The sequence below is a fragment of the Cervus elaphus genome, chromosome 21 (genome assembly GCF_910594005.1).
Source record: "Cervus elaphus chromosome 21, mCerEla1.1, whole genome shotgun sequence".
Classification (NCBI taxonomy): Eukaryota; Metazoa; Chordata; class Mammalia; order Artiodactyla; family Cervidae; genus Cervus; species Cervus elaphus.
Window position 1 is genome coordinate 53,207,248 of NC_057835.1, and position 26,493 is coordinate 53,233,740.

Sequence of the window (26,493 nt, forward strand, 5' to 3'; positions counted from 1 at the left end):
TTTACACTATTTTACAGTATTTGTAGCTGATAAAGAATAAATTGAAAATTCTCGATAATGAATTTCATAGTTTCTAGATAAAATGTTGATCCTGAAGATACAATTTAAAGTCACTAGAAAGAATGTGTTTGATGTGAATGCAATGACTCTAGATATAGTGAGTTGAAGATATGCTCAAGCTATGTTTTTGACGGGAAAAAATCATTTACTCCATGGGATAGTGGCTTACACTCATAATTCACATCCTGTCTTATGGAATTGTTTTCATTGACAAAATCTAATAGAGAGAATACTGTTGGCATAGAGAGGTATTCAAGCAAGTGTTACAGGCACTTCAATTCAATGGAAAGAATAGAAAAGAGTAAAAATGAATGTTGGTTGCCTATTCTTCTATCTATATCTTTGTTGTTCAAAGTCATATCTATATCCTAATTCTTACCCATCTGTATATATCTATACCCATTTCCGTATCTAAATCTGTACCTAGCATATGTTTCCAATACTGTGAATTTGTGTTTCTCATACATGATGCCTTTTTTGGGAATTTTATATTTGATAGAAGCTACAGCTTATTCACTCTCAACAAATGATGTAATCACTCAAATATTGCCTTGGCCATCTTTTCCTCTACTATTACAATTATTTTCACCTTGACATAACCATGAATTATGGTGCTGTACTTCATGTACCCCAGTGTCAATAGGATGTGCATGATTTATTCTCACAGAACAGTCATTAAAGATTTATTTGTTCCGTGCTTTTCTTTATTTCTGTTTCAGCCAAGAATTCCCTTTATATTACCTGGATCACTTGTAAGAACTGTATAACCAAAGCAAAAGTGTAAGATAATTCAAATCCAAAAGTCTTACTGCTAGTAATGAGAAATCACCATGGGAATGCTGGTTTTATCGTATCATTTATCTTAGCCTCAGTATGCTGTTGAGTGCAGATGAAAGCACAATGAACTTTGAGTCATAGCACTAATGAAATTAACATTTAGTAGCAATTTCTTAGGCTCCAAAAAATACAGCAGGCCACTCATGTGAATTCTCTTACTTAAAAATCACAAAATTCTGGGATTTTGTTAACATTACCAATTTTTAAATATAGGGCTCTCTCTCTCCCTCTTTTTACACTCCTCATGTCTGTTTTCCCTCTATCTCACTATATGTAGTAATATGCTAATAGCCATTTAATTAAAACTGTGACTTTTATATTAATTCTTTTAACTAGAGCAAGTTTGAAATACTGTAATCAGTTGATAGGAACTATATACATATATATAGTCAATGTTTATATTTGACTTTAATTACATTTTTAAAGATAGTGTAGATCTAATCATACTTCATGCTCAATTCTCCCAGAAATAATAAGATTTTACTGTTAAAAGTTGATAAATACATTTAGATAATGATACAGGTATCATCTTTATCCCCCAATCTTGATGTTTCAAAGGTTTCCTTTATATTAAGCTGTAAAATGGCATTTTCATTACCATTAATTTAAGAAAATTGTATACAAGCCACCAATTATTTAAGAAGCATATGCATTGACATTTTAATAGACTTTCTGGTAATTTAAATTTCTATCAGTTTTGCATAAATTACCAAATAATTATTTTAGTACTTTTCATTAGAGTCATTAATATAAAGTTACAAGTTAGTCATTTCATTCTCTCTGTTACTACTACTAACTCATTAATGTATGAAATATCATTAATGTTTCTGAATCTTTTAAGAGGAAATGCTTAAATAATGTTTTCATCTAAAAGCAAGCATTAGAAGTGATAGGACTGCTTGCTTTAAGTGTGTGAATTTTAGAATATTCCACAGTTTCTGATGAGTGTTCTGCCTGGTAAGTAACAAAAGGCTGAAATACGATTAGGGGTGCATGTGGGATTAGGGGAAAGGTAGAACAGGGGTTATACATTAGAAACTGTTAAGAGTAAGATGAAAAACAACCAACACCTTCTGCCCTTCTGTCAAATGAGAGAATCTAGTGGAACAATGGCTATAAAGTTGTTCAAGACAAAACATTCACCAATACAAATGTGAAACAGAGGAAATGCTATGATTTTTTCATGAAACTAAATGTATGAAAAGCAAATTATTGTTCTTTAGTCCAAGGTTACTTGCAGTTTTAAACATCAAGTTTATGGTGAGAGACAATATTGTTGTGATAGCATACCACAAAGTAGCTATGTAGCAAAATTAACATATTTCAACACTTAATTGGCCGTTCCTCAAATTTTAACTTTTATAAAAAATCATATCTGAAGGAAACTTACATTGCATAATTCAAGGACTTAACCCTGACATATGTGTTTGCAAATCTTACTTAGTTTTCCTAATAGGGAAATATCTTTGCTAACCACTAATAATCTTTGCCATAAAGGTTTTAAGATATACAGATGGTGATCCCCTATTACTTTCCTGGCATTTAATTTAATGACTTCAAGATTATTATACAGTTCTTAATCAGACTCAACTACTTAAAGGTACTATGTAGGTAAAATCATGTTTTTATCTGTTCCAAATATTTGTTAAGAAACTTATATGGGCATTGTGGAGAAAAAAAAATGAATTACACATTCATTTTGCCCTCGTGGAAAAGTCATTTTCCCTATGGGGAAATCATAGGGAAAGAGAAATAGACTGGGGATGGGCGTTACGGGCCTATCTTCGCTCCACTGCCTATCAGTTATCTTGATTTAAACAGTTTACTGATCAATTCTGAGCTGTGATTTCTTCCGTTTCAATTCAGGGAAAACAAAACTACACTTTAGTATTCTTTTCAAAGGAACATAAAATGTCATTCACTATGTAACCTTATTATATATCAATAAGAAGGGAATATAATTGACAAAGTAATAAAACAATATATGAAAAACTGTTTCTCAAATATCTGAATTCCATGGAAAATACACTTATCCATAAAACAGTATATACTTATAGTACATAGAAAATGTACTTTTACATATGCTTAAAATATGTGTATATTAACACATATAATCCATAATTTATATTTGATATAAATCATATTAGCCTCACCTGAAAAGTGTTTTTAAATTACATAGTTATTTCCTAAAAGATGTTTCAAACATATTTACATAAAATATATAGTCTCCCTGTAACTCTTTATATTAATAACATGATAAAAAATAACTCTGAATAAGAGTCTCTAAATAGACCACTTGAATTTTCTTAACAATCGACATTTCTTTACAGTCTTATGATTCTTTAAAACACTGTTCCAAGAACACAATTATTGGATTGAAAAGGAAAATATTATAATGTTTTCACATTCTCCTATCATTCCAGTTCATTAATTTAACCATGTAAGTGAGCCTCTTAACATGCAATGCTTTGCACGAAGCACTAGTGATAAACTATTGAGTACCAAACACTGCCTTCAGGAAGTTTTTGCCCAAGGAGAAAGAGAGATGCATAATAACTAATCACACATAAATATTAAATTATAAAATGAAGTCTTGTAAAGAAAAGTAACTAATGGGCTTCATAACTGAAAGTTTGTTTTCAAATCAATCATGCAATTTATCACAGAAGGGAGTAAAACAAGTTACTGGAAATCCTCATAATGGTACAACTATCCAGAAAATAAGTTTAAAAACACATCTTTCCTCACTTACTGAGATGAAAAAGACTTAGTCTCCCATTATGCAACATGCCACTAAATGCTGAGTATTTAAAGATAATTTCAGAAAACTTGCTTTTCATAAATGGGAAAAAATTTTCATATTGTTCTCTATCATGGAAACTTTAATGATAATGATAAAGGTTCTAAATATTGTCTAAATTATTGGATTACTTAATGTATATGAAGATGAATAAAAATCTGACATTGCATGTAAAATAACGTGTGTGTGTGCATTCGTACTTCAAATATTTACTATTTAGATTTAATTCATGTGCCAAGGAAAATGGGACAATGAACAGGGTGTTCACTAAAATATGGGACACAAAAACATGCAATATTCTTGGACTTGGTTCTATTGTGAACTTGATCATGTTGTTTAATATATCCCAGTCCCTTTTGCCCTCTGAGGATAAAATTGCATGTTTTACCTACAGAGAGAGGTTTTTAAAACATTATATTCAAATAAATGCTGCATCAATAGGTTCTGTATCTACTTATTTTATATGATGTCATAGGCGTTTCTGTAACTTACAGTGGTCACCAGGTTTCATAGGACCTGTATTTTCATTTGTAGAATAAGTTAATATTTTAGTTACATTTAAAAATGTTTATTTCAAAGCCCAAAAAGAGAGCTATGCGTTGTTTTCCTATTATTGATGCAACAAATTACTGCAGACTTAGTAGTTTAAGCAACAGAAATTCACTGTTTCGCAGTCTGGAGAATTGAAGTTCAAAGTGGATTTTACTGGGCTGAACTCAAGGTGTCAGCAGGTCTGCATTTCTTATGGAGACTCCAGGAGAAAATCTGTTCCTTAGCTTTTCTAGCTTGTAGAAGCTGCTTGTCCTTCTTTGACTTGCGTGCCTGTTCTAGCTTCACAGTCAGAAACTGCATCACTCTAAGCTCTGCTTTCACTGTCTCTTCTCCTACTCTCTCTCTGATCCTCCTACCTTCCTTTGATAACGATACTTGTGAATACTTTGGCCCATCCTGATAACCTAGGGTAATTTCCTATTATTAAGACTTTAACTTAATCACATCTATGGAGTTCCTTTTGTCATATAAGGGGACATATTTAAATATTTCAGGGATTAAAGCCCAGGCAATTTTGGAAGGCCATAATTCATAGTATAATATCATATATACTATCATAAAGTCTGATTATAAGGCAAAATATGTTTTCAGACTTTGTTGTTACAAAATCATTTGCCATTTGTTTTCCATGACAATCTTTCTTCCTTTTCTGAAAGACACTCTGAGCATTTAAAGTGTAAAATACTTTATTTTTACATCTTTAAACTAAGAAATAATGTTGAAAAACTATAGAAAATTAGTTAACAACTAATTAATTACTAAATTACCCAGAAATTGTAGTACTATGTATATTCTCAAGAGAAATACACATAAATGCTTACAAAACATGTAATACATGTGAATGGCAATATTATTTAATAAAGACCCAACTGGATAAAAAAAGTCCACCAACAATAGAATGGATAAATAAAGTATATTCATAAAATGGAATCCTATATAGCAATGAAAGTTAAGTTTCATACTACTCCTACAATAATACAAAGGTAATGTTGAGTCAAAGAAGACAGAGATAAAATAATTATATGATTTCATTTAGATAAAAGATTTAAGACCCAGAAAGCTGGTTTGTTTCATCGGAAGTCAGGTAGTGGTTGGTATCCTTGGGATGGAGATAGTACTGAGTCACAGGGAGCACAACTGATACTCAGTATTGCTTGCAGTGTTTTATTTCTTAATTTGAAACATGTATAATCAGTGATAATTCAGTAGCATATATACTTCTGTCTTGTATAACCATCTGTATTGATAGTGTAGTTCACTGAACATATTTATTATCAAAAAACAAGTTTATAATATTAGATTATAAAAGTATATTATTTTATAAAAGTATTATTCAAGTATATCCTGGTTATAAATGATACATTGTTTTAAGAATGAGAATACCAAAACCCTTAGGGTAAAAAGATGCTCCCGCCCAATTCTAATAAAAGAAAGTTGTAGATTTATTACTATTAAATAAAATAAATTTATGATCAACTCATTTCAGAAACGGAGTGACAACAAAATGTCTAGTTCACTGAGAAATATAACAATAATTTAAACTTCCATATACCTAATAATGGATCCCCCAAAATATATTTTGAAATGAACATAGCTACAAAGAAAAATATAAAAACTTATAGTCATATTGGGAGATTTAAGCATATCTCTTTCAGGGTCTAGTAACAGCATTTACAAATAGTCAGCACAGAGATGATCTGAATATTAACAAATTTATCCAAAAGATATACTGAATACTGCAACTAGCCCCTGATATATACCTATTATGACAGGCAGAAAAATGATCTCAGAATAATGTCCCCTCAGAACCTGTGAATATGCTATATCACAAGATGAAAGAAGCTTTAAAAATGGAATTAAGATTACAGATATTATAATAGGAAGATATTTGAATTATCAATTTGGACACAAATCTAATTATATGAGCATTTAAAAGCAGAGAACTCTCCAACTAGATGCAGAAGAGTCAGAAAACTTCCTCCATCTGGAGACAGAAGAGGGAGCGCCAGAAAGATGATGTTGAAAGATAAACTAAAGAATTTGAAGAATGAGAACCTGGACTGCCATTTCTCACTCTGGAGATGGATGAAAGGAGCCACAAACCAAGAAATGCTCACAATTTCTAAAAGCTGAGAATGACCCCAAGCCAACAGCCAGCAAGGAAATGAGGTCCTTAGTTCTACAACTTCATGAAGCTGAATTCTGGCAACAGCCCTCTGAATTTGGGAGTGGAAGCAGACATAACTTCAGAGTTTTCAGAAAGCAAAACGTTCAAGTTGACATCATGATTTCACCCTTGTGAGACTCTAAGCAAAGAATCAGTTAATTTACACCTACCTAGACACATATACCTGTGAGATAACCATGTGTTAAGTATGTGTTAACTTGAACTAGGAATAGGAAAATAATATGCTGTCCTTTATAAGAAAACTAAGTACATAATCAAAAGTCCCAATATCTGACCATAAAGAAAATTTGAATGAATTTTGAAGGATTAAATTCATACAGAAAATGTTATCTGACTGTAATACAAATGAGAAACACATTGGTAAATATATATATATATATAACTAAAGCAACCCATATTTTAAAATTTAAGAGAGATATTTCTAATCACAGAACAAAGAGGAAATCACAAAGGAGTTTAGAAAAAAGTTCAAATAAGTCCCTTATGGAGCATAGTTTATGCAGCAAAAAGAGAAAAAAAATTAAAGCCAATGCTTATATGATCTAGAGAAACTGCTATGTAAGTGTTCAAGAGTGGATTCTTTTGCATTTTTTTTTTAATTGGCTGCACAGATCGGGGTGTAGAATCTTAGTTCCTGATCAGGGATCAAACCCACTTCCCCTGAAGCAGAACCACCAAGTCTTAACCACTGGACTGCAGGAAAATCCCAAAAGTGGACTTTCATAAGGCTGTTGATGAAGATCTACTGAATAAAGTACATAGAATCCAAATGTTCATCAACAGTGAGTGAATCAATTAACTGTGGTATATTTATTGCAATAGATTCCTATACAATAGTGGTTCTCAAAATGTGAACCATGTATCCTTGAAAACAGAATTTTCAGGGAGTCCATAAGATCAAAACTATTTCTATAATACTTTTGAAAGAAAAGTGAAAGTGTTAGTTGCTCAGTCATGCCCTGAACATTCAGGCTCCTCTATTCATGGAGATCTCCAGGCAAGAATATTAGAGTGGGTAGTCATTCCCTTCTCCAGGCTATCTTCCTGACTCAGGGATTAAACCCAGGTCTCCCGCATTGCAGGCAAATTCTTTACCATGTAAGCCATCAGGGAAGCCCCATGATACTGCTGAGGCATTTTTTACTTTTTTTGTCTGTGTTGACATTTGCCCTCATGTACAAAAGTAATGGTGGGTATAAAACTGCTGGTGCATTAACACAAGTCAGTGACTTCAAACTGTATTAGTAGTCACTAGTCATTGTATTCTTTACTGCCACATACTTGTAGTGCAAAAAAAAAAAGAAAAGAAACCTAGTTTTTCCTAAGAATGCTCCTGTTAAAGTTATAACTAATTATTTTATTAAATGTCCATCCTGTAACACTCCTCTTTTTAACAACCTGTGTGACAAAATGGAAAAAAAAAAAAATGAAAAAAACAAAACTTCCTTATGCCTACCAAAACATGATGGTTGGCTGAAGGAAAAACAGTTTGAGCTGTCAGCAGACTTAGCCACATTTTTCATGGAACAACATTTTTATTTGAAAGAATGACTAACAGGTAAACTATGGTTAGTTACACTTAGGCATTTGTTATCTATTTCCCCCTTGCCCCTCCAAAAAAAGAAAAAGAGCCTCACTTGTTACTTTAAGAAAAACAACTGGCAGATTTGCTGTCAATGATGAAATCTGAGTTTTCAATTAAAATCTTAAAATTTTAGAAAACTTCAATCCACAACTATAAGCTTTAGAACGTCACCAAATTTAAAGATTTTTCTGGTTAGTTCGATAGAAATAAAAATAAAGGTGATTTTTAAATATTTTATAATGAAATAGATCAATATATATCAATACTTGGAAGATCTCTAACTCAGTGAACCAATATATTCCAAATGACCAGTGTATACATAATGTTAAAAATGCATGAGTAAATATAATCTATTACAATAGCAAGGTGAACCAAAGGAATTTAACGTTACAGAGTACAAACAATGAACTGATCCAGTTTGAATTCAACATTGTAACTGTCAAGTTTTTATGTAGTACCAAAGAAGAGCAACCATTTTTACATACAAAAGCTACTAGAATACTCTTCCCTTTTAAAACTAAATACCTAAGTGAAATCACATTACTTCATACCCTTCAAACAAAATAACATATTGCAAAATATTCCATAAAGGAGCAGATATGATAATCTAGTTATTTTCTACTAATAGGCCAAACATTAAAGAGATTTGCAAAAATAGAGTACAATGTATTCTCATTTTTTGCTTTGGAAAAAAGCTATTTAATATTAAGATATTACTTATGTCAACATGTAATGGGCTTATTCTGGATATTTTAAAATAATCAATGTACATTTTAAAATGTTTCTCAGTTTTAACTTAAATAGAGTAAATATTGATAGATCAAGCCCATAATATCTCTGGGGTTCTTAGTAAATTTTTAGAGTAAATAAACCCGAGACAAACAAGAACTTATGCTATTCAGAAATAAAAATTTATTGTAATTTCAGTACAGACTAATCTTACCTATATAATGTTGGGCAAAATAGCAAGTATATTAAGAAATAGTATAATTCCATTGCATAAAAATTTCAATTCTTACTCTTATATTAAAAATAAAAAATAAGAATGTGATGTAAAAGGCAATTCATAGAAAAATTTTTAAATAATTTATCTTCATTAGTTTTAGGAAAATTACATCCCATGAATGTGCTTTTTCTTATTTTTAATTTTTCTTTTTTGGTTTATAAAGTGTCAATTGTAAATTACCTTTTATATAATTGAGCTTATAATTATATGCAATAAATTATTAGCAAAATAACTAGTAAGTTATGGGCAAAATATCAGACAAATATTTCTTATGCAAATTATGAATATTAACCAAAAATAATTCACAACTATTAGTTTTAATAGAACCTCCTAGAATCTGTTAAAACAAAGTCACTTTTCATTTGTGGACATTTGTTTCATAATTTCATATTTAGATCACATTTCTGTTTTTAATATCAAATTTCTCTAAATATTTCCCACTCTTTATATATATTTTAAACAATCAGGAAAATGATTTGACAAAAATCTCTTCTAAATGTTGTTAAAATCAGCAATTAAAATGTACACAGAAAATCCATAGCCTCATAACTTATTTCCCAAAGTTTGAATTGATCAATATCCTAATGTAAATGATATATGTAATAGATATGACAAGCAGTAATAATACACACACACATAAATACATCTATATATACTTATAGTAATTACTTTATATGAATGACATGTTCAAATCAACATGTCATAAATTAATTCACACCACACACACACACACACACACACACACACACACTTGTACAAAACTTGGGGATTTGATAAAAATGATTTTTAATACTCTTTCAGTTCTATTAGGTAAAATGTCTATAACTAACAGATAATTCCACTTATGTTTCAGGTTAACAGGATTCCATCTGCCACCACCAGTAACAAGTACCAAATCTGTATTCTCACTACGTTTGACCAGTGATTTTGCAGTTAGTGCTCATGGATTTAAAGTATACTATGAAGGTAAGTGATGGTAATATAAAAAGACCATTGCCCAACTTAATGTAACAAAACCAAAATTCTCAACAGTAAAAATAGAAGAAAAATCGCCAGGACAGAAGATATAGCTCTCATGTTATATCAAATCTTATACCAAGATTCACCTTCTCAATAATCACCAATACATAATAAAAAGCTACACATAGTATGCTTTAATGCTTCATTGCAATGCGCCCAGACAGACAAAAAGTTTTCCCTTAAATCTTAGGAGATGAAACCATGGCATCATTATAGGTTTTAGCGTTAATAAAAGAGAACAAAATGTGTCAGTGAAAGGAATCTAGGCCTAATTTGAGATTCATTCAGGCATAACAGACTCCACCCTATTCTCTGTATTTTGCCTATCTGCCATAAAATAAACTGGTAATTTGGGTTCTCCACAAGTTAGAATCAAGAGAAAAGTCCATTAAGAGTCAAGAGTTGACATTTTTCATTTTAAACCAGTCTTTCCAGTTCCACAGATCCATAATTCCTTAATCAGAAAGAGGAAAACAAAGAAACCTTAAAAAAAAAATAGAAGTTTGAGGCCATTAATAATCTTTATATTTCTTTATCCCACATAGTATGGGTACTTATGTTTCATGATACAAATATTGTTTGATAATGGGATGATATCACAGGCTCTGATGATGGTGTTAGAAATGCACAGAATCTACATTGTTTTCTCTTTTTGAAATGAAAAAAAAATTATGAAGGCAAAAATAAACTTTTCTCATGTATGTGCATGTGCTCAGTTTTGTCCAACTCTTTGCAACCCCATGGACCATACCATCAGGTTCCTCTCTCCATGAGATTATCCAGGTGAGAATATTGGAGTGGGTTGCCATTTCCTCCTCCAGCAATGTGTTCTCAAGGGTTTATATATTGAGGTCATGTAGTTGTCATTTCTTCTTTATGTGATTTAACAAAATTTCACCTAGTTAGGGAAGGGTATCTTTTTTACCCATAGAAATAGCATGACAAAATTCAGCTCACGTCCCCAGGACCACATAACCAGGATATACCACAGTAAATCTAGCATCACGATAAAAGATATACAAATACAGTAGCAAGGGTGGTTACTTTCTAAGCACATAGTAATTCAAAATATGTTTAAAGAGCACACTAGCAAAAAAAAAATCATATATAAAGTAGATTGATTTAGTATGAAGGTTAATAGTTTGCATGGGCGGGGGGAGTTTTAAGCTAAGAATTTCATCTAGTGCTTCCACCCTAGGGAAAAAAGCACCCTCTAGCAAACAATTAAGGAAAAATATTTTATCTTTTTGATGCCCTAAATAATGCCATATCACAGTAGTTGTGATGACGATTTTCTACCTAATATATTTCTGAACTGTCTTTCTCTAGCAGGGGAGGATGCATTCCATGACTTAATTTCCTACATTGTAATAGTAATAATTACTTTTTAAGGTGCTTTCACAATAGCTGAATACTTTTAACCTGGCAACTTAATTCACACTTTCAAACACTATAAAACAAAAGTTTAATTTTAAGTGTCATTTTGGCAATATTGAAGGGGCTAGTAGTACAATAATTTTATATTAAAGGCTCCATAATAGAGAACTTGAACTCTGCTCATCAAAGTATAAAGATATTTTAAGGTAGTTTATTCTTTCAGCAAGTACTAGCTATACTGAAATTGTAGGAACTTGGAAGATGAATTATAATGTTGTCATACTTTCTAGTTTGACTATCAAGTTTCATGAAATAGTCTCAAAGATATTTTCATAGCTGTCTATTGTTTCTACCTATACAACATTAAATTTCTGTCTTTTCTGCCTCAGTGAAAATGGATTCATATTTCTTCATGACATGTAAATGTATGTATGGGAGATCCTGACTTAAAATATTAATACAAGGTACTAGGCAACCAAGTAGTATTGAGGGATTGGTTATCAAACTGCAGAATATCGTCAGGTATTGATTTGTGATGGGAATCTTCTAACATGTAATATTAGTTTTCTGTGGCTACCATAGAAAACTGTAGCTAAAAAGTCCTGGTGGTCTCTGCTAGTCCTCTGCTCAGAGTTTCATATGGCTGAAATAAAAATGTCAGCCAATTAGGACCTTATCAGGATGCCCTAGAAAGTACTCATTACCCAGTTTCTAGAGGCCTCTCTCTTCCTTGCAAGTAAGACCACATTTGTGAGCTAGTCACTGGTGCAATGAATCCTTTTCATACTTGAAATCTCTCTGACTTCCCCTTCTTAATTCACCGCTCTACTACTTTCTTTCCTCATTCATCTGTGACTTTAGCTGGAGAAATTTCTCAGCTTCTAAAGGCCAACGTCATTAGATTAGCTTTGATTATCCAGGTAGACCCCATTTCCCTATGTTCAAATCCTCAAGCATAATTCACATAAGCATAACCCACACCTGCAGATCTTTCTGCAGGGTAATACTCACAGATTCCGTAATTCTGGGGTATGGCAGGGTACGTTGGGCTTGTGCACGTTTAGTCGCTCAGTCGTGTCCGACTCTTTGTGACCCTATGAACTGTAGCCTACCAGCTCCTCCGTCCAGGGGATTCTCCAGGCAAGAATATTGGAGTGGGTGGCCATGCCCTCTTCAAGGCGATCTTCCTGACTCAGGGATTGAACCTCTATCTCTTAAATCTCCTGCACTGGCAGGCAAGTTCTTTACCACCAGTGACCCCTGGGAGGTTAAGTTTCATTAATCCTACCACACCACATGCAACACTATGTAACATTTTAAAGAGGGAGTAGCTACTATTGTTTATTTAACCACAGCCAATGACACTATCAAGGCCAACTGGTGTATTGTGAAGTTTAGAAAACTTGGTTTGAAATGTCAAAGCCTGTCTTCTAAATGTACATCTGTGCATGCATCATCAGAATGATCCTATTATCTCAATCTCATTTATCATTTCATCTCCCTTTATATAATCATTTTTTACACTAATTATTTTATCTTCTAAACTTTCCTGAGACATTGTTATTGTGTACTAGAATTTATGAGATCTCTATTTATTAATGATGTTTGTGCTTTTATCTGTATTTTTCAAACTGCCAATACCAGACCACATGCACTAGAATAATCTGGAGAATTTGTTAAAATGTAGGATTCTTGGTTCTAGTAACATATCCTGAATCAGACTGTGGAGTGAAGCCCTGGAATATGCATTGCAATTGCAAATCCAATGCAGAATAATTGATAAACATAAGTCATCTGTGATTTTCATAGATTGTCTCTTTTGTTACAAACTTCTGTTGCCTTGCTTCAGCCCATTTACTTTAAAACTGTGGAAGGTGATGTCCCTGCACAAAGTTTTATTTAGTTTCAGAGCTCTTAACCATTTATCAGCAATACTTTTCTTTTAAACTTTTTGAAGTTGAAGCTGCAAGGTATTAAATTTCTGTGGCAAATTTTCCCCATTAATACCTAGATGCATATATTTTTACTTTTCCTCCTTACTGTCTATCATACACCTGAATTTATTGTCACTGTTTCTCAAAATTTGTTTCATAGAACTTTGTTTCCATGGGTTTCTTAAGATTTTTTAAAACAAATGATTATAATAGTGTTCTGTGAAACAATACGTTTGAAAAAAAAAACAGTAGTGCATACTAAGTTCAATAGCCAAAGAACCATCTTCCAAAATCTGGTCTGGACAAAACTGGTAATATCTGTATTCTGTGGAGCACACAATCAAAATACTCTTTTGTCTTTCCAGATACGCCAATCAGTATTCAAAATATATTCTAGTTTTTGCTAAAAGTTATTTTGTACAACGGACTCCTTTTACATTTTACTCCTTTCACATTTTATATATTATATGAATTGGTTAGTTTAATGTCTGGGAGAATTCCAATGCATACTGAATAATTTCAGTATGTGTCAATAATCCAATTTAACAACCAGAAATTAATATAAAAATTAAAAGCTTTGAAAACCACTTCAAACACAAGGTAACTATTATGCCATAATGACTACTGATGTGTATGACTAAGTAATTAAGAAATTACAGAGATAGAAGTCTCTGCTTTAGAAAATTTTTTATTAAATCAATTTTAAATTTTAATTCAGAAATAAAAAAGTTTGTTATAATAACAGTACTACTACCATGTAACATGTAGAGAGCGATTTCTTTGTGTCAGTCACAGAGCTAAACATTCTACACGGATTTCTGTCACTCTAGAAAATTATGAAAAAATTGTAATGAGAAAGAGTTACAGAATTAAAGCACTAACCTTAAGGTAAAAATATGCTTATGTGCCCTGGAGATATAAACTATATACATTTTAGAGACTTACTTTATATCTAAACCACAAACTAATTTCATAATAGTTAAACACATATGACCACATAGAATTTAGTGTAAAAGAGCATTACAAAAATAAGAATTACTGATAATGCTGTGTATTAAAACAAGATGAAACATAAAAGTTGAAATATATTTTTGCATATATTACATGTGACCTATATATATTCTGTGTCCCTTTTAAACAATTCACATACAGAATAATGTTTACACTATTTGCTATTCTATTTTAGCTACCCATCACACATGTTTATTGAAAAAATTTACTTGAAAATGTCAAAGGACTTCAGTGAATTTTAATTTTAGGTGTTATTTTTTATTCTTAAGCTTTAAAAATTTAAACTGCAGTAGCATGAACTTTAATGAAGATATTACAATAGAGAATGAAGTCAATTATGCTTCTAGCAAGAGAGTTGAATTGTAGCAAGAGAGATTTATACATTAAAATTATATATATAAATAGTTTTCTAGCAATGAATACATTAGGTTAATAAAAGAAGTTTATGAATCATGACCTTAAATACTTTAAAGAATAAAGGAGATCATATTTTTGAAACATAATATAAGGAGATATATGTAGAAACTTTTATTTTATTTTATTTTATTTTGGTCTCTTGATCAAGTTCAAACATTTTGCCTTTAGGGTACCATTAAAGTGAAAGTTACTCAGTCATATCCAGCTCTTTGTGACCCAGGCCAGAATACCTGGGGATCTTCCCAACCCTGGAATTAAACCCAAGTCTCCTGCATTAAAGGCCTATTCTTTACCAGCTGAGCCACAAGGGAAGTCTGGGAAATCTGGCTATTTAGGTATTGAGATATCTTAATCTACTGCCAAGTTTACTTCCCCTGGGTAACTCCTCCCTCCTCCTTGGGTGGAGTCACAGGCAGAGGATGAGATTATCTTCCCATCTCCTCCCTCTATTGGTATCCACCCTGTGTTCCAGCTTTTCTTGGTCTCATTAGCCACCAATGGCCAGGGGCAGGAGGAGGAGGCACAGATGGTACCAGGGAGCTAGGGTGAGGCCCTGTCTACCTCACTGCCCTTCCATATCACCCCCTTTACAACCAGGTTCTCCCTCATTTTCCAGGGTCTAGCCTGGTGATCCTGTTTTCCATGGCCTACTTCTTCAGTGGTCCTCTCCTGTTTGGTCTGACACTACAGAAGACAATTTCTCAGGTGGCCTTGAACTCCACAGCACAATCTGATTTTTCATCTTTCATGGCTAGATTCATTGGATGTTCCATCTCTAGAATTTTTATCACTCGAAGTCTTGGGTGGTTTAGACTTTCAGATATCTAGGCCATCATGTTCTGCCAAAGCCCCATCCCAAATGGCATAGTCCTCTGAGAAGTTTAACTCTCATGACCAAGCTTTTTGGCAATTAGGTTCCGTTTGATCTGGCCCTCTGGAAGACCTGTCTTCAAGGCTCAGATCCTCACGGAGTTTCGGCAGGTGTGTCCTGGCCTTTCTGGAACAGTGACCATAGGTTTGAGGCCTTTGGGGGTCTGGGCCTTCCAGAAGTTTTGTCAGTTGCAGGCAGTCCCTCCAAAGGTCTGTTCTCCACAATCTGGCTCTTTGGTGAGCCTCTTCCCTATGACCTGTTTAGCTGATGATGTGGGTGGCTGTGCACTTGGCCCAGCAGTGGTTTTGTCTGTAGTGGCCAGTGACCTTCTAGCTAGGCCATGAGTGCCTTCTCACTCTTGTATTTATTTATATAAGTGAAGTATAGTTGGTTTACAGTATTATATTAGTTTCAGGTGTACAACATAGTAATTAAATATTTTTATTGAATGTACTGACTTAAAGTTACTACCAAACAATGGCTATATTCTCTTTCTTTTAAGTTGAAAGTGTTAGAAAATCCCAATCTAGAGAATTACAAAAATTAGCCTTTTCCCCAAATATCATCTTCATAATGGATTTAAAAGGCACAGTGTTATAATTACTGTGTGAATGTGGCTAGGTATATACAAGAATTTATTAATTTTCAAGTTTACTTCTATTATCCAGGAAGATACACATTTTCATTTTATTCACAATAAAACCTGAACAGTACTATTAAACTATGAATGTTTTTCAACGGTAAGCAATACCATTTTGAATATTTCTCATTTCTGCACAGTGTAGCACATACATGCTCTATAATAACATCTCCACCCTTATTTCTTATCACTGTTTGCCTCAACTCAAGAAATGGTCACATGAACATGTATTAAATTTCTACATATATGATGCTATTTTAACTATTCTTCCTTAAATCTCTAGCTCTTCTTGCCTGGCCCACTTATTTCTTATTTTTCCAGGCTTTGTGCAGATCTTAATTACCTTTGGAAAGTCATTTATGGAATCCAGCATTGAACCCAACAATGATCTTTCTCTACATGCTCAGATATGAACACATTTTATCATTACACTACATTCTGCTACTTTTTAATTTTTTTGTTCACACTAGTCTGTGAGAAGCTTGAAGGTATATAGAACTTTTTAGCTATTTTGTAAATTGCCCCCTATTTTAGTACACTATCCTGGCACACTGCACAATGCTTATTAAGTTCAACGTGCAGGATTATCTGCAGTTCATGGGGTCACAAAGAGTCAGACATGACTGAATGACTGAACTGAACTGAATGATAGGATTATCTAATATTTAATAAGTAATGAGGAAAGATTTAATACATATCCCACTTCCCTGGTGGCTCAGTGGTAAAGAATCTGCCTGCAATGCAGGACACCTGGATTCGATCCCTGGGTTGGGAAGATCCCCTGGAGAAGGGAACGACTACCCAGTATTCTTGCCTGGAGAATTCCATGGACAGAGGTGTTTGGTGGGCTACAGTCCATGGGGTCACAAAGAGTCTGACATGATTGAGCACTGACATTTTCACGTTCACTTTCCACTTACAAAAGTTTAAACCTCCAGTGAAAATGTTAAAAGGTGAATGTGGGCTATGTTTAACCATAGATACTTACATTAAATGAACAAGGTTTAGGAAAAATTTTGGTCTTTTATTTGAGAAAAGTCATAAATTATAATTAAAGTTATTTTCACTTTTTATGGATATTTTCTTTGCTTCAAAATCATTACTTTCTTGAAATAGTTTCTTTATGAAGCATTTAAAAATGCAAAATTGCTCATGTGGCATAAAAAGAAAAAGAAACTAAAAATTAAAAAAATTTTTGTAAATCCAGTGACATATGACCCACTTAATCTTTGTGCTTCATATGGATAAGATGGGATGGAATTTGGAATTCAAGATTGTATTTTATTTTCCAAAAACATGATGATTAAACATAGTATGTAATCTCATTTCACAATAAATTTTCTCTTTTTATATATGCTGCTAAATGTGTCATATCTGCCAACTGCTGTCATTTATCATTTGATATGAGTGCTAGAATGAAGTTTGAGACAATGATTAATTTAATATTCTAATTATATGTCAAGATATTTTTGTGTTTTGTATACTCAAAGACCATACATTGTGATAAGTTATTAAAACTGATAACATAGAATTCATGGTTTAAAAGAAAAGTATACTGAGTTTGGTTAAGAAATTCATTTGTAGATTTATCTTGATTCCTCAGCAAAATGTAAAAAGTTAACAAAATAAAATTTTATTTTTATTTGACTATAAGTATGATGGTATTAAATAAAATTCGAAATGGTTTCTTCCCTATACAAATATTATGCTCTTTAACAGAGCACCATTTAATATGATTTAAAAAATAAACACAGGTAAAATAAAATGGGCAAATCAAATATTTTGATGAGAATAATAAACAGCATCCAATGGGTATATGTTCTATATTAGATAAAAATATTTTTTCTGCATGGAGAAATAATTATGTCATCAAATCCTATTTTTAGTACTTGTTATACAAGTCTTAGCTTTGAGTGCATTTTTAATAATTTCCCCCATATCACTTAAGACAACATAGTTTATCCCAATAAAATTTATACTTTTCCTATATAGTGTGATATGTTATCTTGTCTAGAATATTCTTTAGGTTTTGTATACTCTTTAATATGAATTGACCTCAAGGCATTGATTCTCAGACTTTTAGTATTATTCAGAGAAATAAATGTTCCTCAGTTATTGTTCTTTTATCTAATTATTAAATTAATGATATTTCCAACTATGTAGTTAAGATTATTGAGTATTTCTAAATATATAAATATTTTTATTCATATTAATTTGTATTTATAATAATTATTTGGTTATCTTTCATTTTTGAAGGTGCTTACCAATACTTTTGGTCTTTACACTATGCTTAAAACTGAAGATTTTATTTCTCACTTTGCAGCATGCTCTTTCAGTTGTAACTGTCAAGCACTAGCTATCATTTGCTATGTTTTATACAATACTTTATTGTGCTTTGCTACATAGACATATCATACGCACTTATTTCTCCAAAGGATATTAAAAGGATTTTTCCACAAAATGATCCTTCCCATCTATATTGGTTTTATATTACCACATAATAAATTACCACCATTTAGCAAACACAAGTTATAATCTCATAGTCCTATAGATGAGAAGTCTGGGAGGGGTCAGCTGGGTTCTTAGCTCAGATCTCACAAATCTACAGTCAGGGTGTTGGCTAACACTGTTATTACACCTAAGGCCAGGGTCCTATTCCAAGTTTACTAGTTGCTGGTAGAATGTATTTTCTTGCCAGTGGTATGATTGAAGTTCCTATTTGTTACCAGTGACTGATCAGGAAGTTCAGATTTTATAGGCTTCTTGTGGTTCTTTACCACCCAAAGACAATTTAAAACATGGCTTTCTTCTTACTTAGCTAGAGCATTTTTCTCACAGTTTCTCTTTAGTTGGTTAACAAAGAAGCCTTATCATGTAGCAGTCACATACAGAGAGACTGCCCTGTCAACACGGCCACATAATGTAACCTTGTGAAGGTGGGTAACCATTCCATCATAGCCATAGGTTCCACCAGCACTCATGCGGAGGGTATGGGAATCTTGGAGCCCATCTTAGAATTCTGCCTAGCATATCATGTTGGGAGACTCATTTAGGTAATTGTTCAAAATGGGATTAGAAAATACAAGAAGAGAAAGAACAGAAAGTTAAAAGATGTATGTTATCATTTGAGAACTATCTTTAGCTGAAAAAAGATATGGTTAATGTAGTTTTTATATTTTTTCCCTTCACTTTGGTAAATTGATTTATTTTAGATTAATAAGTAGCACATCACTATATTTTATTGCCTAAGTTTAATTTAATTTAATTACAACCTTACAGTATGCTTCAGATATTTTTTAAGATGATTATAATTTAATATGAATTTATTTTGTAAATAGCATATCTTTTTTCTTAGTAAGAAATATGATAATGGAAAAAAAAACTTACAAGGTCTAGTAATTAAGGCTTACTTAAGCACGCAGATGCTGTGAGGCTCATTTCTTCATAATGTGAGTAATATAATACTGATTCTAGAAAGTTGTTTGGAAGATCAAGGGAGTTAATGATGCAATATTCAAAGAACAGTGCCTGATACTTAAGTAGCACTCAATAAATATTAGCTAGTATCTTTGCTTCTCTGGGTCTTCCCTGATAGCTCAGTCAGTAAAGAATCTACCCCCAGTGCAGGAGAGTTGGGTTTGAGCCCTGGATTGTGAAGATCCCCTGGAGAAGGAAATGGCAACCCACTTCAGTATCCTTGCCTGGAAAATCCCATGGACAGAGAAACCTGGTGGGCTGCAGTCCAGGTTGCAAAGAGTCGGGCATGACTGAGAAACTGACACTGAGGAACTGGGGAACTTGCTTTTCTACCATATATATACACACTATTATATATTGGTAACATTAATATATATTCACATGTGCTATAATGTTTGGTCATGTCATATAAACTCTGAATTTCCACTTTCTCAAAATGAACAGTATATCTAGCTATTTGTTTTGTCTTTCTTAAAGTGTTGTTCAAATAAGAAAATGGATGTGACAATTTAACCAAGTGTTATTTGGGCTAAAGAAGTTAGGAAATAGATAGGGTTTCCTAGGAATTATAGAGCTTCCAGTGGGGTGATCCATTTTCAGTGTGAACCAAAGGAAGAAATGACAGTTTTTACAGACATGTGCTATGCTCCTCCAGGGACAAAGCTCAAACTCCTGACAGGGCTAAGTAATCCACTTAAGAGTTGCAGCTCAGAGCTAACAGGTCAGTGCCAGAGACAGAAACTGGAGCATGACAAGAACATAGATCTGATTTGAGTATTAGTTGCTCAGTTGTGTCCAACTCTTTGCGACCCCATGGACTGCAGCCCACAAGGCTCCTCTGTCCATGGGATTTTCCAGGCAAAGATACTGGAGTGGGTTGCCATTTTGTATCTACAAATTATTAATAACTATAATGGTTCTGACATTTTACCCTACTTGAAATTTAACCAGTAAACCTGCCACAGTTTCAGGGATGCTGGTAGAAGACACAAAATTGCTGAGCCAGGGAGAAAGGACTGTATTATATACAGCAACAGAATAGGAGTATCAGCAATTATTCGGGTTCAAGGAGCCTCAGTTCTCACAGGACAATGAGAAGAAGGTCAGGTGATGCCCATATACACAGTGGGCTGTGTACAGGAGAGGAACTCTGAGTCTAGGGAAATAGGATCTTATGTAATAGTAAGTAAACAGGTCTTTGCTCTGGAGAAAGGTAGTATTTGCATATTGCTGTTGAGCAGAGAGAGCTAGTACCTCAGCTTATAACATGTGGAAAACATGAGAGGCATCTGGAGTATTGTTTCCCAATGCATGTGTAGAGTGTTCTATCACCACAGCATCTGAATTCAATAAATGTTATATGATTTTCAATCACATTTAAAAATTCCAAATGAAAGTTATCTGTGTGTATTATTATATGAAGATCCTTACATAGATGCATGCTAATCTAAAATTTTAACATTTTTATCAGCTACAGTTAGCATTATTTTTAAAAGTACTTAAGCCACAACATTCTATACATACCCTTGGATAATTTTGTAAATATTATCTGAAAATAATGAGTGCTCTTTCTTTCCTTTTTTTCCATCCTATAAAGGGTGTTTGTTAAACTCTCTTTCAGTAGTGTGGGGTATACCTTCTCCTTCATGATTTCAAAAGGACTTCTCTATCTATATTTATTTGTGCAATCGGTCTCCCATTTTTTTCTTTTTCTTTTTTTTATACTATTTTATGTTTGTTTTGCGCTTCCCAGGTGACTCAGTGGTAAAGAATCCGCCTACAATACAGGAGACACAGGTTCGATCCCTGGGTCAGGAATATCCCGTGATATTCCTGACAATATCAGGAAGGAAATGACAACCCACTCCAGTATTCTTGCCTAGGAAATTTCATGGACAGAGAAGCCTGGAGGGCTATAGCACATGGGGTTGCAAAAGAGTCAGACACAACTCAGTGACTAAATGACAATGTTTGTTTTATACTAGGGTAATACTAGTTCATATGATGCCTTGAGTATATTTTCCTTTTGCAGTTATCACAACATGAATTCCAGATGACTGTAAATAATTAAATTTTAAAATGAGGAAATATAGCAGAATATTATCAGCTTTCAAAGTTCAAAAGCCAAAAGGAAAATATGTCACTAAGAGAAAAGATTGATAGATTGGATGAAACAAAATTTGAAAGCTGCTGAATAACATAAAAAATCCATTTTATATGAAAAAGCAAAAGAAAATATGAATTTAAAATCTGAAATCTATAGGATATATAGTATACATATATTTATATTATATATAACCTGATACCTTCCATAAATTCCAAACTGTCTCATTCCCATGTCTTTCTCAATAAATGGCAACACAATTCAACTGTTTAGGTCCAAAAACTTTGGGATCATGCTTTATTCCTCTCTTATTCTAGCAACTTACATCTAATACAAAGGCAAATATTGAATCAAAATATGTTTTGAATCTTACCATTTCTCACCATCTTAACTACTAGTAACCTAGAGCCCTAACAACTATCATCTCTCCCCGGATCAATTAGACTACTACATTATACTCCTATCTATTTTCCTAGCTTTCTCTCTTGCCTTCCCAACATCTGTGTATTCTACAACAATAGTCCTTAACATTTCCTTACACAAAAATTGCTTATGACACTTCTGTTTATATCCAATTGTCAGAATATAGTCACATGAAACTTGGCTGCACTGGGGGCTGGGGTATGCAGTCTTTTATCCAGGATGTTAATATATCTAGCTAAAAACTGTGCTATTATGAATGAAAAGTATAGACGCTAACAGAGAACAGCCAATGGCCTCTGCCACAGTGTCAGAATATGAAACAGCATATAGTCTCTTTTCCCCACAGATGGATTATTCATAGTTTATTTCAACATACCTATTCTAGTTTTTTTCTTCTACTACTATTTCTTGTGCTTACAGTTTTATTGAGATATAATTGACATGCAGTACTATAGATTTGCTGCTGCTGCTGCTGCTAAGTTGCTTCAGTCATGTCCGACTCTTCGCGACCCCATGGACTGCAGCCTACCTGGCTCCTGCATCCATGGGAATCTCCAGGCAAGAGTACTGGAGTGGGTTGCCATTGCCTTCTCCAACTATAGGTTTGGGGCTTCCCCAATGACTCAGCAGGTAAAGAATCCACTTACAATGCAGGAGATACTGGTTCAATCCCTGGGTGGGGAAGATACTCTTAGGAGGGCATGGCAACCCACTCAGGTATTACTGCTTGGAGAATTCCATGGACAGAGGAGCCTGGAGGGCCCCAGGCCATGGGGTTACAAAGAGTCGGACATGAATGAAGTGACTGAGGACAGCACAGCACAGCAACTGTATAAGTTTACGCATAATGATTTGACTCGCATACATTATGAAATAATTACCACAATAAGTTTAGATATAAAATTTAAAGAATAGAAAAATGTAATTTATTCTTGTCATGAGAACTCTTTATGAAGACAAAAATATTGTGGTTCTATCAATAAACAAGGCATGGAATACAGTCTTACCTATTTACTAATGCTTTCCAAATAATATAAGCACCTATGAGTTCTAGAAGTTATATTGTGTTTGTTCATGCATGCTCAGTTGTGTCCAATTCTTTGTGACCCCATGGACTGTAGCCTGCCTGGCTCCACTGTCCATGGGATTTTCCAGCAAGAATACTGGCATGCATGCATGTGTGCTAAGTTGCTTCAGTCATGTCTGACTCTTTGAGACCCTATGGACTATATAGCTCGCCAGGCTCTTCTGTCCATGAGACTGCCATTCCCTCCTCCAGGGGATCTTCCGGAACCCAGGATGGAACCAGCATCCCCTGCATTGCAGGCAAATTCTCTATTGCTGATCTACTGGGGAAGCCCCAAGAATACTGGAGTGGGTTGTTATTTCCTCCTTGGGGGATCTTTCCGACCCAGGGATTGACCATGTGTCTCCCGTGTCTCCTAAACCAGCAGGTAGATTCTTTATAGCTGAGCCACCTAGGAAGTCCCATATTAGGTATTGGAAAACCTTAAATATGGCTCTCAGGATGCTTTTGATTTGGTGGAGGAAAAAGAAAGAAAGAAAGGCAACTAATATTCTAACAGTCTACAAAAGTATTTTAAAAGTCAGATAAATATTGTTCTCATCTACAGATAAAGAAAAACAACACAACTGACTTAAAGATAGCAATACACTGGAGCTGGCTCAGAGAACATCAGTTTCTTTCTTCAGTTGTTTCTCCTGAAACTTTCTTGTCCCTGGATTTACTAGTAGCATGTAGGATTTTCATGTGGTACATTTCTCCTGATTTGGATAATTGCATATTTTGACATATTCATTTAGGATAGTAAATATTTATTTTAGACAAAGAATCAGAGGCTTAGCAACATAGTCTCTGCAAAAATTATTTTGTTTTCTTTTTTAAATTGATATCTTATTAACACACTATAAAATAAACAGTAAAAATATACAATTAAGACATTTAAAGTGAAATACTTTTAATTTATAAACTAATTCCTATATATTATTGTAACTAATTTTTTTAGGAAACACGTTTAGAGGTAAAATTACACATAAACACTTCTTTAAAATGATAAAATCTTTGTATTTTCAGTTTTAAAACCACTATAGTTTCAGTAGTTTTTATGGCATATATTCTGATTTTGATATTATGGCCTCCCCTCATTAGTAGGGCTAAACATGGTGCTTTTCCAAACACCATGCCTTCATGCAAATGGTATTTAAAACATCATCATTGAATGAATACTTGGATAGGTAAATAAATGAGAGCCAACTATGATCCATGATGGCTTTAATATCGTGTGTTACTATAAAATAAATATGATCTGAATTATTGGATCTTAAAGGATGCCTAAAAGTTTCAGGTAAACAATTATTCTCAGGATTTCCACTCTATTTTTACCTCTTTTATTTAAAAATAATGAGGATGTTGTCTCCATTTTTGACAAATAGAACTTCAATTATGCCTCACCATCTTTGGCCAGATGATGAGTATTATTATTTAATGTTGTAAGGGTAAATCTAAATCCAAACTTAAAACTCTTAGAAGAATATAATAGCCTTTCTCATAGACAAATAGCCTTTCTCATTTTTATGTTAATGGGGTATTTTGTTGAAACTAATGGATCATTAATTTCCTGTGGATAGAAGATTCTGGAAGCGGCCTTCACAAATGATTTGAACTTAAATGTGATGTTTGAACATTATTATCTGTATTTATGGTAGCTTTATAAAATTTGAAGTGAATTATGGAGTGCTGGAACTAGCTATATGCTGGGAACATTTTCAGTGAATGTGTATCTAGAGCTTTTACAATTTACTTAATCTTTTGAGTTCAGGTTTCAATCTTTTTCCTTAAATGGCTAAAATTAAAAAGGATTCTGAAATATTTTCTATATTTCAACTTTAATTTTCCAGTTATACTCTAAGAATATTCAGAAAATTCAAGGAGATTGAAATGATTAGAGTTAGCTTTCATTTATTTTTTTCTCATTAGATGAAAATAGGAACACAGGCTAGTAAATCTCCTCAGTTTTCTGGTTGAAAATTAAGAAAACAATATTTAATTTATTAATAAATATGATTCCAATTAAACTAACTTTTTTTTAGCCCTTATGCAGTTTGATCAAGGAGAAAGCTCACTGAAATTCCACAGACATTTGAAAAGTTCACTAGACAGTCAATGGCATGTACATACTTACATCGGAAAATTTTTAAAATAATTTAACAGTCAGACTAGATAGTAGAGGCCCTGCCCCTAACAAATTTCATGATCCTCAACACATTAAATGTTTCACACCTTCAGAGGTAAAAAAGGAAACCTAACTAAATGGTTTCAAAAATTTCCTCCAGATATTAACTTCTATGAACTTTAACAGTAAGGAGAAGAGATGTAGACTAATTTTTTTCCAACTTTATTGGGATCTGATTGATAAATAAAAATTATATGTATTTAAGGTCTATAATTGGATATTTAAATATACATATACATTGTGAAACGATTACCACATTCTAGCTAATAAACATAGCCATCATGGAAAGGTAAATTATTTCATGTGCCAAACTTTTTGGAGAAGATGGGATAAAAGTGTTTAAGTGTTGTGGGATGGAGGAGTTTGTTCACTTTAAAAGGAATACTGGACAACTTCAAGAAATCGTAAGTGGTTAATCATAGTGGGTAGCAACAGCATAAAGAGGAGAAGGACCCAAAGCAAAAATCAAGCTATCACTCAGCAGACAGGTTGGAAAATGTGTATGTGAAGTCAAGTCTGTGGATAATCACATCACAACTGCGTCACATCTAGGGTATTTTGTTTTCCGAATAGCTGTGTCAGTTTGGGTATCTGCAGGTCAAAAGTGGGTGAAGTATAAGGAAAGGTATGATATCTAACTGTAGAGAAACAGGTCATGTCAGGTATAAGGAAAGAATGGAAACTTACTTATTTTTATTTCTTAAACTTCAGTTTATTGAGGTAAAATTGACAAAATTTTAAGAATATCTAATAAATATCTTAAATTAATTCCCAAATTAATAAGAATTACACCTTAAATTATATCTTAAATTAATTCTTAAAAATATCTTAAATTATGTCTGGAAGAAAAGTCATGTAACTATATCCTAGGATAAGAGGCAGGGTGGTACATAAACTAGCAAAGCAATGACATAAATTTTAGTCTGCACACAAGAGC

The 26,493-nt window shown here is 33.1% G+C and overlaps 1 protein-coding gene across 1 annotated transcript in view; it reads left to right on the top strand.

Moving 5' to 3' along the window:
* CSMD3 (CUB and Sushi multiple domains 3) overlaps positions 1–26,493 on the top strand; it is a 1,322,573-nt gene that overhangs the window by 184,389 nt on the left and 1,111,691 nt on the right. The window contains exon 3 of the mRNA XM_043879976.1: positions 9,882–9,994. Within this exon, the coding sequence (XP_043735911.1) occupies positions 9,882–9,994 (113 nt within the window). The remainder of the gene's footprint in view (positions 1–9,881; positions 9,995–26,493) is intronic.